The sequence below is a fragment of the Rhinolophus sinicus genome, linkage group LG03 (genome assembly GCF_036562045.2).
Source record: "Rhinolophus sinicus isolate RSC01 linkage group LG03, ASM3656204v1, whole genome shotgun sequence".
Lineage (NCBI taxonomy): Eukaryota > Metazoa > Chordata > Mammalia > Chiroptera > Rhinolophidae > Rhinolophus > Rhinolophus sinicus.
Window position 1 is genome coordinate 176,935,701 of NC_133753.1, and position 16,476 is coordinate 176,952,176.

The following is a 16,476-nucleotide window of genomic DNA, read 5'->3' on the forward strand; positions in this document are numbered from 1 at the left end:
TCCAACCCTTCTCTAATTTTTGGTGGGTTTTTTAATTCTAAAACATAAGCTTGATTATGTCACCACCTCACCTAAAACCTTTTAATACCTCCCCAAACTCCTTGATACCTGGGCCCACGTTCACTTTCCAGTTCCATTACCAGGCATGACCTGTCTGTCCTAAGGAAGGTGTCCTCTGTTCTACCCTAACCTCTTGGGTCCAGAGAACGTCTACAGTGTTCTGTTTAAGGAGTTTCATATAGAATGCCCTCCTTCCATCTCCCACTCCTCTGCTAACACATATGGAAAGCCATCTTTGTACTCTCTACCACTCCCCTCAAAATCGAGGGAAATGTACTCATCCTTCAAAGATAAGACCAGCAGTACCTTGTCTCTGCAGCCTTTCCTCACTTCCTCCCCACAGCAGAACCACTGCTCTGCCTCTTGTGTCCTCCAGAACTCTGTCCCTGCTCTATTATGGTGCTATCACAAGACCCCTGTATGGTGCCAGGTGACAGGGACCCTTCGATCGTGGATGTAACCCCAGTGCCTAGCACAGTGCCACCAGACTTACAAGAGGGACTCTCTTATAAGTACTGAAGTATCACATGGCTAAATTTGACTCTTGCCACGAAGACAGCAAGTTTATGGGATCAGCCTGGCTGAAGTAGAGAGATTCCAAATAAAGGACAATGTAGCTCCACTAGGGGAAGATTTTGTTTTGCCGACGGCCTTCCTGGTGTCCCTTACATCTCAGACAAGTGGGCACCTGCTCTGCCAATAGGTGAGAACTCCCTCCTCTCCTTAGCCATGTCAGCCTTCCTCAGAACACAAAGATGTGTTCCCGAGGCCTGAAAGGGCCTCGCTGTGACATACAGCATCACTGTCCCCAATGTCAACCACTCATGGTCATGCCACATCAACAGCCAACGACTGTAAAGTTACATTAACACCATGAGCTCAATAGGGCCCAAGGAGCCCTAAGGAGGAACACGTGTTCTGAGGTTAATACCTGAAAAGTGAATTCAATTTAACTTTTTCAAAAGTTCTGATTTCTGCTATCTATGGCCCAGGTATATGGGTTCCCTTTCCTCGAGCCCTTAAATCTCTGAAGCCCTTAAATCACTTAACTTGTACTCTAAGTTAGGCCCCACCTAAGGACTCAGGTGCAAGGGATACCTGAAAAAGCCCCAGGCCACTGGTTTTATCAAGCAGTAACATTTGCTGATCCACACTGTGAACAAGGGATGTGCCAGGTCAGATGAGAGCTAGTCCCTGTCCTCAGGGAGCTTCTATTCCAGAGGCAGAGGCATTTAAACAAAGCACAAGAGTACAGTACAATGAGTTCCCTGGTCGAAGCGTAGGCAGTCCACGCAGGAGGACAGGACTGGCCCAGGGCAGAGCCTTGAGCTGGCCACGTCCTGGGTTCCAGAAATGTGCTCTTGCCTCAGTCAGTCTTATCAACCAGTATTTATTGAGCCTCTACTGAAAAGTTCCTGCCCTCGTGGAACTTATGCTTGGGTGTCAGTTTTAGCAAATGGATTTCTAACTTGCTCTTCTATACCAGAAGCACCATTTCTCTAGGGTGAGGTTTCTGTCTTTCTCTCAGCCAGACCTTCCAGAAACTTGAGTTCTGTCCTTGAAATTCAAGTCCTATTATTGGGTCTGCCTCCCTGGTGGTGAGTGCACGTATCTGCCTGTCCTCCCCCAGTTGACCTGTGGCTGGAAACTCTGATATTATCCTTTGTCCACTGTGCCTCAGTGTTCTCATCAACAAACTACAGGCAATAGCAGTATCTCTCTCCAAAACATACTGTAAGGACTAAATGAAACTAGCTTGTCATATGCTAAGTACTCAATAAATTAACTATCAGCAGCAGCAGCATCACCTTCATTTCTAAGAAACCTGCCACACTGCCTGCCTCGCCTCATCCTTGAACCTTCCCTCCTCTTGATGAGGTGAGAGTTGGGGACAGGAAGTGCCCCACCCCACTGTGGTTGTGTGTGAGCTCAGCTGGGCCTTCACAGGCTGGCCCACCCAGACCCAGCTGGGGAGACCAAGTACCTCTGAGTGTCAGGTAGCCATAAGCCAGACTGGCCAAAGCCTGTGCACACTTCCAGTGTTCTTCCCCAAAAGTAATCCGAGAAAGGATGACACAGCGAATCAGCTCCTGGTTTGCTTGGGTATTCTGCAGAGAATAAACAAGTCATTATGCTTTCTGGAAAGGAGGAGAAGCTCCAGCCCATGCTCTGATCACTGGCATGGAGGAATGAATTCATCTGTCATCTTTTTCTCTTCTCTTTCCTTCCCATCCCACGTCAATCCATCAAGTCCTATTGGTTCCACCTTATTCCTAAGTCCTAAAACTAAGCTCTTCTCTTGATTCCTGCCATGAGTACTAATTCAAAACACCCTTATCTTTTACCCAGTTGACCACAACAGCCCATCCTAACTGCTTCCACTCTCGCTTCCCATGGTTTACTTTCTACATCATAGCCAGGGTGACTTTTTTAAACTTTTTATTATGAAAAACTTTAGCAATATACAAGACTAGCACGGAGAATGACTCACTCGGCTTCATTAGGTATCTGCTCATGGTCAAACTTGTTTCGTATCTATGTTTGTCATCTATCCACCCTCTGCCTCAATTATTTTGAAGCAAATCAAAGATACACAATCATTTCATATTCCACAAATGTCTCCAAAAACTAGTTAGAATTATAACCACAAATCATGATCTCACTGAAATATTAGTAATTCCTTAATATTAAATATCTAGCCTCATAAATCTAATAATTACCTTATAAATCTAACATTTTACCATTTGTCTATACATTGAGATCAATCTCCTGAGTCTCTTTGATCTATGGGTTCCACCTCCCTTTCTAATTCTTTTTCTTGCAAAATACTTGTTAAAGAAATTGGGTCATTTGGTTTACAGTGCTTCCCAAATATGTAAATTTTGTTGACTGCATCCTTATGGTGTCACTCAATATGTCCCACCATTCTCTGCTCTACCTTTATATTGGTAGTTAGATTTAGAAATTTGGTTAGCTTTCACTTATTTTTTTTTTTTAAGCAAAACTACTACACAGGTTCTCACATGTTCTTCTATCAGAAGACATCTAATATCTAGATGTCTCTTTTTCTGATTATTAGCACAAGTACATAAATTAATTCATAAAGGATCGTAAAAATGCAGATATCCTAATTCCATCATTCTTTCTTCATATATTAGCTGGAATAATTCTATAAAGAGAAATCTCCCCTCATCTCCTCTTTGGTAACCCAATAGTACAATTCATATCAGGAGAGGATACATGATTTATTCTTTCCCTTTATGTATCAGCTTTCAAAACAATGAGTTTGTTCACGACTACCTTCCAATGCTGACCAAATAGTTTATTATTGTTGTTATTGTTATAACTTATGAATTTGTAAACAGATTTGATGTCATGGCAGACTAATTTCTAACTCAGGGCTTTCCACCTCCTCCCCCCACCCACATGGGACATTTTTATGTGTCATTCACTCTCTCATTTCATTTCTATTTTGTTTTTCTATTTTGTTCACCTCACAGTGGCCACCTCATCTAAAACAGACTCTCTCCCCATCAATTACTATCCCATTACCTATTTTATTTTTTTTCTTCATGGCACTTACCTCTCTCTGATACTGTATTAACTATTATTTTTTGCTTGCTGTGTATTATCTGTCTCCCCAAATAAAAGATAAGCTCCTTGAGGACAGAACTTTATTCCTCATGTTCACTACTGTATGCCCAGTGCACAGAGGAGATACTCATTCAATAATACTTGCTGAATAAATCACCTCTCTATTCTAGCAAAGAAAGGGATGGGGTGGGGAAAGAGCCCCCCCACACACACACCCCTATAGAACTGATAGGCAGAGCTCTCTAAGAAATCGCGGAATTCCATCTTCAAGTCACAGGTTTCAGTGACTTTACAAACATAGTCATTTATTAACTGCACTAATTGTCAAAGTCGGACATTTATTTCCTGGTGAGGTGAAAACATCACTTCAAAGAATCAAAGGCTGGAGTTACAGCCCTGGCTCCAATGTTTACTATTTGTGCTGCTCTGAGCAAGATCACCCTGAGTCCCAGCTTCTTCTTCTATTTGGAAACCTATACCATCTCTTATGAGAAAAATGAGTCAGCATCAAAGTGATCCAAACTTGTTAAGTGTTATCGAAATAGAATCCATTTACAGGCTAACATACAGGTGCAGTACTCCAAGGACTGCTCCTTCCTGATCCTTTTCCCTACCCTGAGGCTTTGCCTGCTCCCAGCTCAAATACACAGATGCAAACAATATTAGAGGGCATTTCCTCTGACACTTCAAAAATATCCATTCAGTCAGGATTTTTGAGAGTTCTCCATGGGCTGACTACCGTACATGCTAAGTTCTATTTTGAGGAAAAAGCATAACAGCATAAAAAAATCACTGAAATGGGAGTCTAAAGCTTTGAGTTCTGTCCTGTTTCTGGACATTCTGTATGCCTCCATCCCCCACTTCCTGCCTGGGGAAACTGAGACACCCAATGTGGGCTCTAGAGGTCAACCCAGCACAGCTGTCACTGCGGGGCCACCCTCCAGCCCCTCAGGGCTGTGAGTACTGGGGCTGGGCTAGATTTAACTCCTACATTTAAATCTGTCATTATCCAAATTAGCCAAGGAGGTGTCAAGCCTTAAAAGCCTCCATAGCAAATAGTATTTGTCTTTCTACAAGTGACCTTTCTAGTCCGGATTTATGAAAGTCTAAGGGGTACAGACCAGGATGAACGTCCTTTGCAAGTTCTCTGAGTAATGTACAGAGGTAAATGGACAGATGTATCCACGTAGGGAGGTATCAGCTTCTATCATCTGCCCCTGACATGCCTCTCAGCGTTTCCTAAGCCATCTGCACACCATTTTTGCACAGGTGTACTTTAGGATCATTTTTCTGCTTGGCCAGGAATGGTCAGAAAGTCCTCTGCTGATAAACCAGGCTGTGGGAGCAGGCCAGCACCGCATTCTAGTAATGAGGGTCACTGTCATGCTGTCTTGGCTCCTGGATTTTGAACACTCCTGCTAAACACTTGCTCTGAGGTCCTAGCTCCCAAGTCCTTGCCTCACTCATAAAATGAATACCCGGACTCGCGGACCTCTGCTGTTCCCTCCCACTTCTGGAATTTTGGTTTATGATTCCACTGTACCCACAGGCATCTTACCGGATCCTGGCCAGGCCCGAGCCTAGACTGCCTGGCTATCCTTGTTGTCAGCCCCGTGCCTCACTACCCTGGCCTTCTTCTTACCCAAGAGATATCATCCTGAAGTCTTTCAGGATAAATCAAAACAAGCTTTTTAGTTAAAGAAAATCAAACAGCAATACGAAGAGCTAAACAGTATCTTTTAAAGTCAGGAGCACAAATCCTCCCAGGAAGCATGCACAGTGACCCATTGTGGAACCCAAAGGTAGGCTGGTACCCAACTTTGCCCTGCTTTGTTTTCTCCTACTTATAGAGAAATTGCAGCACCTTCCTCTATTTCATATGCTTCGCTCTGCAGTTTAGGCAGAACTTCTCTGCACATGGACATATTTTTTAAACGAAAACTAAAACCTCGTGAGTTTTTTGTTTTACCATTTTTTCCTTAATCAGCTGAGCTGTTTTCTTCTGCGACTGCACTAATTTCTCTCTGGGAAGAGACATGCAGTCTATGGTCTTCTCCTTGGCTTTAGTGTCTTCTTCACTCTCTTCAGACCCACCAGTGGGATACAACTCCTCTGTTTGCTGGTATGTTGGGATCTTAGTTTGCTGTGACCTGTGGGTCCAGAGAGGGACATGGAGTCAGATTTGACCTTTGAGTATCTCAAACAAGATAAAATTGAAGGACATAACCAGCCCTCCCAACTGGGAGCTAGAGATAAGATTTCTAAAATAAACTTGAAGGAATAAAGCTAGGGGGTAAATTCATGTCACACACAAAGCCCAGCATTAGGATAGCAAGGTGGTAATTCAAATTAAACAGATTTGGTGAATCACCCACCTGTCAGAGTCACAGCTCCGCTGCCTACTAACCTTATGACTCTAGACAAGTTATTACTTAATTTGCTTTCTATAAATGAGGTCAATATGAATACCTACCTGATGAGGTTATGGGATTAAATCAGATAATACTCATAAATCACTTAGCATAGTACCTGCTATTGAGTAAGTGCTCTTGAAACATTAGTTATTATTATTTTATTAGCTCCATGACTTGAGGGTATTGAATTGGAAGATCTCACGGTCCTTCATGTTCTAAAGTTCTGATCCAAACCAGGAAAGAAAATGGATATAATGAACTAAAGTGAAGGGAACTAATGTTTTGAGGCTAGACTTCACATGTCCGCCTTCATATTTCTTAAAAGCGTCACTATGTAGTTGCCAACTAACTAAAGAGGATACTGTGCCACCGAGGAGAGAGGAGGAAACCCACACTGAGTCAAGTGCAGATTCAGAAGAGAAATGGCCTACTCAGTTGTGCTAGAAATAAACGCATTGAGAAAGAGCTGAGTGGGTTGGAAATCTTCCTGTCTCCCTCTGCACTTCTCTCTCTCTCTCTCTCTCTCTCTCAAACATAGATCTCTGACTTCAATCCTGAACATAAGTATGAATGGGTAATTGAAATGGTAAAGATAAAAGTCAAAAGAGTTAATTTATAAAATAAGAGGTATCCATGGCCTAACATTATCAGAAAAATCAATAAAATGATCCAGAAGAAACAGAATTCTGAGATGTTAAAAGCAACAACAGAAATTTTAATGAATTATAATTAAGCCCCCCAAAGGAATCACCTTTGTATTCACAATAGCTTTTAAAAATTCAACCACTGCAGTTTTAATAATAAAATGTATCTTCATTTTTCCACTGATTAGGTAAGCAATGATTGTTCATTGTAAAAAAAAAAAAAAAAAAAAAAGCGAGAAAATTCAGAAAGAAAAATCAGTGTCAGGTGTAATCTTTTACACCAGGTTTGAAAAATGACGTGGTACTATCCATCCAGTCCAGTTCTAACCAGCACATGTAGGGCAGTCTGGCAAACCAGGTTTGCCTCAAGTGGGAGGTCCCAGTGTTTCAGGCCAGTGAGTGGGTGTGATGTCAAGGATCTGTCTGTGGTACTTACAGATGGAAGCAGAAGTCCCACTCAGTATCATTGCTGACAGTTGGGATTCGGATGGGGCTAGCTCGCATCTTCTTCCTACCAAGAACCACATGTGAGGTCAGCATTGGAAGAAAAGGCTTAGAAGTCTGTTCTGTTTTCCCTCTGTTGGATGCTAGTAACATTAAACGGAAACTGCCCAAATACATAGCTCATACTAAATCCACAAACAGACTATGCACATTCATGTATGGAGACTCCTGGAAAGCAGAAATTAAAGACATTTGTCAAATTCAGTCTCTGATTTAAATTTCTTTCCCTTGATTTCTACTGCACATTACTTCCAAAATCCCCCTTTTTCCCCCTTAAAGCCAGCATATTTACAGCTCCTGAGTCATCAAAACCATATATGGCCATCTACTCAAGTCAGATAGTTTTTGCAAATATGCGAGCAAGATGTGCCCAAGCGAAGCACCCAGCTCTTGGTGCCAAATGAAGTAGGACAGTGTATGTTACTTCTCCTTGTCGGTATGGCCATCCAAATATTTAATAGGAGGTCCTAGTTAAGGAGCTAGAACACATGTGTCTGTTTGGGTTGCCACCGTTAGCTGATGGGGGAAATAGTTGAAATTCATGAAAAAAAAAATTGATTTATAATTACTTTTGAAATTCAACTCTCATGGCTATCCCAATCCCTTAAATCAAATTCACATCGAATGCAGTTATTCACTGAACATTAACACCCACCAAATAGCTCCTCATTTCACGGGGCATAATGTCCCTCATTCCCAACCTGAGCTTTGAGTAGCTCTGACTAAGGCTCCAGAACACCCACAATCCAAAAACCAGAAGGGAAGATTCACTGATTTCTCTTGCTAATCTCTACTTTCCAACCTATGGCCAGAGCGAGGGGTTTGGATTTCTCAAACTCCCAAATTTTATTCCTACGAGGTTCCACATGGTCCTGAATTTTAACACTAAACTATGGCCCCTCTCTCAAGGGCAAATCGTTTCCTTCTTTTGCGCAGTTGTTTCGCTGTAACTTCGAAAACCCTCACGCAACAGCCCCAGCATCATCCGAGCTTCCCGACGCTTCTTTCTCGTGGGCACCGCGGCACAGACTCCAGACCGCAGACCACGCGAGGCTGCTGCAAGGCCAGCGACGCGCCGCGTACCTGGCGGACAGCAGAGGAAGCCACGCCCCGGAACTAGCCTTCGCGTCTCGCTCAGCCAGGCAGCTCGGCGTCCTCGGGCGGCGTCAGTGTCCAGGCCTGGGAGGACCTCGTTCAGGGCGCCTCCAGGGTGTCTTGCGGAAGCGAGACGCTCGGCGAGGTCGGCCTTTAGCACTGGCCGCCGGGGTTCCGGCTTGGGAGACAATGGGGTTGCTAGGAAACGGAACGCTGAGGCTGGAACGGGCGTGTCGGCGCCTGTAGCCATGGCGACGCGGAGCATTTACGACCCCGTGGAATCCCCGGGCCGCTCTGGCCAACCGCAGCTCCCACCGCACCCGGAGCTTTCCGGTCCCGCGGGCGTGACACAGGCGACCTCAGCCTCAGCCCCACACTTCCTTCTGCTGCGGTTGAATTGTCCACTTTTTCTGAAAGGAACTTTATCCCTCGGAGATGAAGACGCAGGAAGAGGAGATAAATCCCATCTAAGGACCGAAAGGAGCGCCGGGCTCCACGACCTACTGCGATGTACCAGACTGAGTTGGGCGACACCCTGAGCCGCCCGTGCGCCCCTCGGCGCACGCTGCACCTCTTAAGTTCCCCGGTTATTCTGGCTCTCTGGACCTGGGAGCAAAAGCTCGGATGTAACTTGACGGTGATGGCACCGTCTGTGTTGCCTTTCCCAGTAAGATTTGAGCTATGCGTCGTTAGGACAGCGGAGTGCAAGAAGTGAGTAGCATAAGAAATGGACCACTAGTTCTGCTAATGGTTAGGAGTTCGGAAAAGATTTTCGAGTCACATTTGGCAAAGACCACATAGCCATAAGTTATGCAGCCATGTATTCTGATACCACCCCTCTTAAGTGGCCCTAAATATACATAGTGGTAACAATAATTCAGGTCTGACAGGTGCAAGGGCAATTGTGGACGATACCCAAACGAACAGCACCGGCTCCAGCAGCCTGGTGTTTAAGGGTGTCCTCGGGAACATTACAATGAATTAAGAGCCTGTGACAAGTCAAGTTGGAGCTGGTATGTCCCTCTCATTTTCAAAAAAGAGCAAGCTCAGTTGAAAGAATGAAAATATTTACTAGGAACTTGAAAAGTGGTGTTTGCATTTCGTGTTTGTTCTTTCCAGCTCTAAGGTTGAAGTTCAATTGCTATTGATCCAAGACTGCCAAGATATCTAGCCTTTCTGGAATTAGGATGGAGGAGCTATTTCAGTGAGTTGCTGAAATGTATCTTAATAAAACCTGGATGGCCTATCAGCTTAAGGTTTAAATCTGTACCTCAAGCTCCTGAGCCAAAATTTTAGAAAGATCCCATGCTCTTTATTCTCTGTGTCCAAAGAGAATTCTCAGCATGGAACAACAATGAGAGCAATGAACTTCAAAATGCCAGGGCTTTGGTTTTGGCTCTGTGTGTGACCTGGGGCAAACCCTAGTCCATGGATTCCAGTTTTCTTGCCTGTAAAGGGAGAATATTTGCACTTCTTGCTTTCTAAAACTTTCCCCAAGTCCACGATTTTGTAAGGGTAAACTGCAGGTTTTTGTGACTCGGTGAACAGTAACCTGATTTAAAAAAAAAAAAAAAAAAAAAAAGAATGGCATCCTGTTCTCTAATACCTATTTCCTTAACCCCTTGTTAGTTAATCTTCATCTAATTGAAAAGTTTTAATGTTCTGTCATTCTAGGAAATGACCATGAGGCTGTTTCTAAGTGTATTAAATGTAACTTCTCTTTCCTGAACACTTGCTTGTGCCTGTAATTGTGAAGGGAAGTGTGGGGTACCAGGGCCGACACTGAATTCCCATTCCTAAAGCTGACATTCTGGTTCCACCTCCATTTAATAAGCTCTGATCAGACACTGAATTCCCATTCCTAAAGCTGATATGCTGGTTCCACTTCCATTTAATTAGCTCTGATCAGAGGCACGTTGCCCTCATCTGTAAAATCAGAAATCAAGTTAAAAGAATTTTAAAGACTCTTAGAGTGTCAAACCTCTGTGATATTCTTTCCTTGCCATCTTAATTAACCCTGTCCCCAGTGTAAACCTTAGTTATAGTAAGTGTACTTTAGGTTTGTTCACTAACTCTGGAATGGGATGCTAGTAATCTGGATGGACAGTGCTTTTACAGCGTGTTCATTCACAACTCCTCCCTTGATCCTGAGGTAGAAAAGGCAAGCGTTGCTACTGCGGAAATCACTAAAGGAAACGTGTAGAGACTCTTCCAACCCCAAATCAAATGTGATTATTCCAGATTATTCCAACCCCAGGAACTGTGACATTTAAGAAGAAAATCTAAATAAACTTTCTCTGAGACTGTGTAATTTCTTAGAACACATTTTCTGACCTCTCAAGACTGGGTTAGTGTTGGACTGCAACCTCCTTGGGTGCTTCCTGAGTGTAATCTGAAACTGACCCCCATACCCAGAGGGCAGGAAGAGAACCAAAGAAAAAGACAGACGACTCCAGATTAGTAGGTGGCCCGTTTAATAAGCAAGGGAATTTATGAGGTGTGCCACACAACAAGTAGATTTCTGCACCCACCCACCAAACCTTAAAAGTTTATATAGAACCCTTACCTGGGTTCACATACACAGGAAGACTTAACAAGGTCTAGTCACATACCCAGTTCAGGTAGTTTTATTACATTTGTATATCAAGGCTGGATCCTTGGAGCAGCTTCTGGGAGCAGGGAAGGCAAGCAGAGTGCACATTCCAAAGCACAGATGGGCTGAGGAGCCTCCGATTGCCCAGGTCCCGCTCCAGGGTCACACTGGTGGGCACATCTTGATGACCTCACCCAACAGATGCCTTATTTTTGAGTTCCCATAGTGTGCTCTCTACAATCTCAAGACACTCAGAACTGTGTTGGCACTCTGCTTACTTGTGAGTTTCTCACACTCCATGCATCTCTCCAGAAATACCTATTGAATACCTACTACGGGCTAGATACTGTTCTAAGCATTAGGGAAGCAATAGTGAACCAACAAAGATTTTGCTCCCCTGGAGCTTTTATTCTCCTAAGTGAAAAACACAGGGCTGTTACAAAACAATATGACATCTCTGCAAGTTAGAAAAAGACATATGGCTTAGAGAACAGGCAGCAACTTCTGTGAATTAGGAAAAACCTCTTCCTCCCACCAGACTCAGGCCCCTGCTTTGGGAACAGAGAGTAGACTGGCTTTCAGGACTCTCTTCCTCCCTCAGGTGGGTGAACCACCTTACATGTAAGTGACAAATTATGTGGAGGAAAATAAAGCCAGGTAAGGGATATAGAAAGTTATGGGTGGGTGGGGAGAGGGGTGTGCTAGCATATATAGTGTAGTAAAAGAGGGCTTCTCTGACAAAGTGGTATTGAGCAGAGACCTCAAGGAAATAAGGGAGCAAATCATGCAGAAGGCTGGAAGAACATTATTAGTGGCAAGTGCAAAGGCCCTCAGGCAGGCGCAAGCCTCACAGGTTCAAGGAACAACGAGAGGGCAGTTAAGAATAAGGAGAGAGACAGAATGGGCCAGCAAAGAACAGGGCATATAAGGCCTTTATAGGCAATCCACCCATCTAAATTTCCGCCCACCCACCCACCCACCCAATGAATACTGATTACCTCTTAGGTGGCGGGCCCTGTTTGATCACCTGTGAGCTCTTTGTGAGCAGGAGCTGTTTGGTTCACCATTCAGCCTTTAGCATTCAGCACAGTGCCTAGCTTATTATCAGTGTTCAATAACACTAAATCAACTGTGGGTCATCTTCAGGAAATGTACATTAGTAGAGATTCTGGCCTCTCAGTGTGTATATTAGTTTCCTGTTGCGGCTTTAACAAGTCACAAAAACTTACTGGCTTAAAACAACACAAATTTACTATCTCCTAGTTCTGGAGGTCAGAAGTCTGTAACGGCTGTCTCTGGGCTTGAGACAAGGTGTAGGCAAGACTGGTTTTTTCTAGAGGATCTCGGAGAATTTTTTTTTCTTGCCTTTTCCAGCTTCTACAGACTCCCTGCATTCCTCGGTTTATGGCCTCTTCCTCTATCCTTAGAGTCAGAACTGTAGCATCTTTAAAACTGACTCCACTTAAAAACTCTCCTGATTACATCAGGCCCACGTGCATAACCCAGGATAATCTTATTTTAAGGTCAGCTGATTAAGAATCTTGATTCACTCTGCAAACTTAATTCTCCATTGCCATATAATATAAAACATTCACAGATTCTGGGAATTAGGACGTGGACTTCTTGCGGGCAGGGGGAGGTTATTCTGCCTACCAGAGGGTTTAACCTGACTTAAATGCATAGGTTTAAAAATATCTGGAGGTGACACCTAGGGCGTCCTTACTACCTATCTCGTCTCCTGTTAAAATCTTACATTATTTGGCTGTGTTTTCCTTTCTCTTCCCTACACGTCCTCCATTTATAATCAAGTACATTCAGCCACAGTTCTTGAATATACTGTTTCTTCCCATTTTAGGTCCTGATTTATAATGAATATGCAGAAATGTCTTTTCTTCTGTTTCACTCACCTCCATCTCTTGGGGATTTACTCCTCAGAGGAGACTTTCCATCTGTCGGAACCCACATTGATTGCTCCTTCAACCAGCTCGTCAAAGGCCCACTTATGGCGGCCATCAGAGTTAAGCTGTCGGCTTTTGTCACAAATATGCCACACACTCCCATAATGCTCCACAGTTCTCTGCCCTGAGCTGGTGAACCGAAATTGCTCCTTTGCAAATGCCTGGGTCTGTTGCTTTTCCCCCCTCACTCTTTGTCCTGCAGTTTGCCTGTTAACTTTGCTCAAAAAGCATCATCCCCATCTCTGCTGGACAGTTTCTGCTGCTGTCAGCTCCCAGCATTCCACAGTTGTGCCACATTGCAATGTGTTGTGCTTCAGCATGTTCTGGGAGCATTTTCCCCACACAGCATATCATGTGTTTATCTTAAGATGGGTGGGTTTAATTATTAAAAGCTTTGGAGTCTGTGTTAGGTTTATGTAAGGAAAACAAATCGATGACTCTTAACCAATGTGAAGAAAAAGGCCGTTCTTTCTCACTCACTGTGCTGACATATCTACTATTCTACTTTTTATTTCTCTGCAATTTTCGAATCACATGATGGAAGCTAGTGTGAAAATGGGCAATTTGAAAATTATCCAAACAATCCTCATGTATGCATAAAGACATTTATAGACAGGATAGTCATTGCATCATTGTTAGGGTTGAAAAATACTGGAAAACAGATGAAAACGCCCAGTGATGAGGAACTAGTTAAATAAAATATAGCACAATCATACCATGAAATATGCAGCTCTTAAAGAGAGTGAGATGTGTGTGCAGACAGAGGACAGTCTCTAAGATATTTTAAATGGAAAAGTAAAGTACCTGCCTACATGTACATAGAGGCATAGGCTAGCTCAGGTCACCCAAGACACTGAAGAGCTGTTGACTACAGGGAGGTAAACTAAGGGTTGGGAGGAACACCAAAATCAACAACAGAGATGCAAAATGAAACAAAAGTTTATTTTTTTGCAATACTTGCTGTAAATTACAAAAGCAAAATGCTAAACTACAGCATATAACTTTTCAATATTTAACCAGAGTACTTGTAATAAATATGCATCCTGAAACAAGATAAAAGGCTACAATTTGTCAAGCATCCTACAAAATTTCTCAAGTTTTATACTCTGCAGCATTTCTGTGCGGGGACAGAAGGGGGGTGTTATGTGTTTTCTTAAGTGCTGTGACAAAAAGTCCTTTCACATTTCTTTGGAGCATTTTCGAAACCGCTTAACTATAAACAACTTAAGAAAAGTAACACCAAGCTTGAAAGCCGTTTTTGCTTTGCTGTCACTGGTCCTCATCCAATACAGATTAACACACCATCCAATACAGCCAAGCACCCTCTGAGCCCAGGCAGCCCTGTGGTACGTGGGCCCTGTCAGAGCAGGCCTACACTTTCAATTACATACTTTGGAGATTTCTGTATTCTGTTTACATCCCTCAATAAGATCAATGCGGTAAGGGAAGCTGCAAGCAAGTTAGAAACATTTTTAACTTTAAAGTGAACAGAAATATTTTCCCCCAAGACCTTTGCTATGCACCATAATGTTGAGAAGATCACGTTTTTTAGGTTCAACATGGAAAAACTGATTGGTACTAACAGTTCTTCCAGAGATAGTTTATGGGTACTAGTAGAGAACTGGGGTACTCAAAATTATTCAATGGGTAATAAAGCATTTACTATATTTAGAAATGTGCCATAGTTCTGAGGGCACAATGGCAGAAAGTCTAGGGGTATTGATGGCAGCTCATACTGAGTATGGAATACATAACTACCTTTTGCTATAGTTGAAAACTTTGAGGAAAAAGTTATATTTCTAAAAAGTCTTAAGCATGGTTACCTAAAAAATATTTTGTTAATATAGTCTAATGTGAATTTCACCTATTTAGGGGTTTAGATATGAAAACATTTTTAAGAGCCAATAAAAATATTGTAGACAAAAAAACACCTTTAAAAAAATTGAGGTTAAGAACTATGAGGCATTTCTTTTGGCTGTAAACATGCAGTTTACTGTCCCTTGTTGAAACACAAATGTTTGGATTTCCTGAGCTTCAGGGGTAATAGCAGGAGGCAAGTTTGCATAGAAAATTTGCAGTATGTCAACGAGTTACTTAAAAAACTTTTAAGGACAATTCGCTTTTGTTCTTAAGCTTCATATTTTAGTTAATAGGGCTTATCAAACTAAGATTGACAAGCAGAGCAATTAGATATATAAGGCAGATGGGGGAAAAAGATGGAATTAGAGTTTTCAAATCCACAGGATATCATGATAAAGGGTCTTAAGAACGCACCGCATAAATAGTGACACACTAATTTGGTTAGAAGTCGAATCATGTCTTGGGATTGGAAACCAAAAGGCAAAAAGAGCCCTCCTGTACTAATGGCACAGCCAGAGTGTAGGAACTGAAGCAGCATTTACTACACAGAGGTGTCAACAGATCACTCAGTGATGACGAAGCCACACAGCCGGTCAGGTACCGAGGAGGGTGCCCGTCCACCAGCACCAGGGCCGGACTCCTGGGCACGACTGATCCCAGCTCTGGAAGCTGAAGGAATGACAGCGCCTTTCACTTCTGCTGGTTTAAAGTTTGTAAGCAGTTCCGAGGAGGATAGTTTCTCCTGGGACCAGTCTTCAGAAAGAAGCCTTTGGAAAGGGAAGAAGCTATGCTAGGTCACGGTGCACACCACGAATGAGAACAATGGCAGTGGTCGCCAACAACTCCGGATCTAACACAAAGATGGAGAGCAAGGGGCAGTGTCCTGCCAAGGAATCGACTCTACTTCTTCTGCGACTGGTTTTTACACATGGTAAGAATTTGCTTCAGTACTTTCTGGACATCTTCATCCATCTGGCCCTAGGAAATCCAAAGAAAGACACTCATTGGAACCGAAGTTCAGTCCTGGCACTGTCTCCCAAGGGAATGGGATGGCTGGCTGGGACGAAGCCCTCGGCTTTCTGCCCTGATCTTCCAAAGGAATGTTAGCCCTATCAACTCACACATGTCAAAGATGGGGCCCTGCTCTTTTCCCTCTGGAGGATACTGAGCCTGGGTCTACCCGAGCCCCCACCAAAGGGTTTGCAAATGTGAGCCCAGCCAGTCATACCAACAGTCACAGGGATGACACAGTGCTGATGGCTCTGAGAACATCGGCATGGCTGGAAAATAAAGCCTGGGCTCCTGCTTCTGATGTGGGGGCAACAGCCGTGTCCTCCTTCATTTCTCAGCGAGTGACGAGGCTCATCTCAGCAAACAGCACACGGGTTTCCAGGTAAAAAGCATTTTAAAGCTTTCCAGTGGAAGGAATTCTCCTCAAATTCTCATTTGTTCTACTACTTTAATGATGGGCGTTTGGGCAACATCTGCTGCAGCATTTCTTTAGGATACCCAGGTACTTCCCAAGGTGTTACCATACCTGCACAGCGTACAGAAGATGCATCCTGTAAACAGATACGACCTCCTGGTGTTGTTTCTTGCATTCCTAGAATGAGATCATTTGACGTTGTTACAGAACTTTAAAAAAACAAAACATGATGAGAAAGCTGCGGTCAAATGATACCCAAGCATTCCCTCTACCAAAAGCTAGCATATAAAGCTTTTAAAATTGTGGGCTCATTGGCTGTGTATTTCTG

The 16,476-nt window shown here is 43.3% G+C and overlaps 2 protein-coding genes across 17 annotated transcripts in view; both read right to left on the reverse strand.

The window, feature by feature from the left end:
* Nucleotides 1–8,434, reverse strand: part of TTC23L (tetratricopeptide repeat domain 23 like) — a 47,614-nt gene extending 39,180 nt beyond the window's left edge. For 2 of the 4 annotated variants that reach the window (XM_074329019.1, XM_019737197.2), the window contains exons 1-4: nt 8,300–8,434; nt 7,149–7,223; nt 5,624–5,804; nt 2,045–2,168 (exon numbers count right to left, since the gene is read on the reverse strand). In XM_074329019.1, the coding sequence (XP_074185120.1) occupies nt 2,045–2,168; nt 5,624–5,804; nt 7,149–7,216 (373 nt within the window). In that variant the 5' untranslated portion in view covers nt 7,217–7,223; nt 8,300–8,434. The other 2 variants (XM_074329018.1, XM_019737196.2) reach the window with 2 other exon arrangements.
* Nucleotides 8,435–13,783: 5,349 nt separating this feature from the next.
* The window catches only part of RAI14 (retinoic acid induced 14), a 135,210-nt gene continuing 132,517 nt past the window's right edge, over nt 13,784–16,476 (reverse strand). For all 13 annotated transcript variants that reach the window (XM_074329024.1, XM_019737233.2, XM_019737234.2 and 10 more), the window contains 2 exons: nt 16,260–16,325; nt 13,784–15,700 (listed from right to left, as the gene is read on the reverse strand). In XM_074329024.1, coding sequence (XP_074185125.1) covers nt 15,623–15,700; nt 16,260–16,325 — 144 coding nt within the window. In that variant the 3' untranslated portion in view covers nt 13,784–15,622. The remainder of the gene's footprint in view (nt 15,701–16,259; nt 16,326–16,476) is intronic.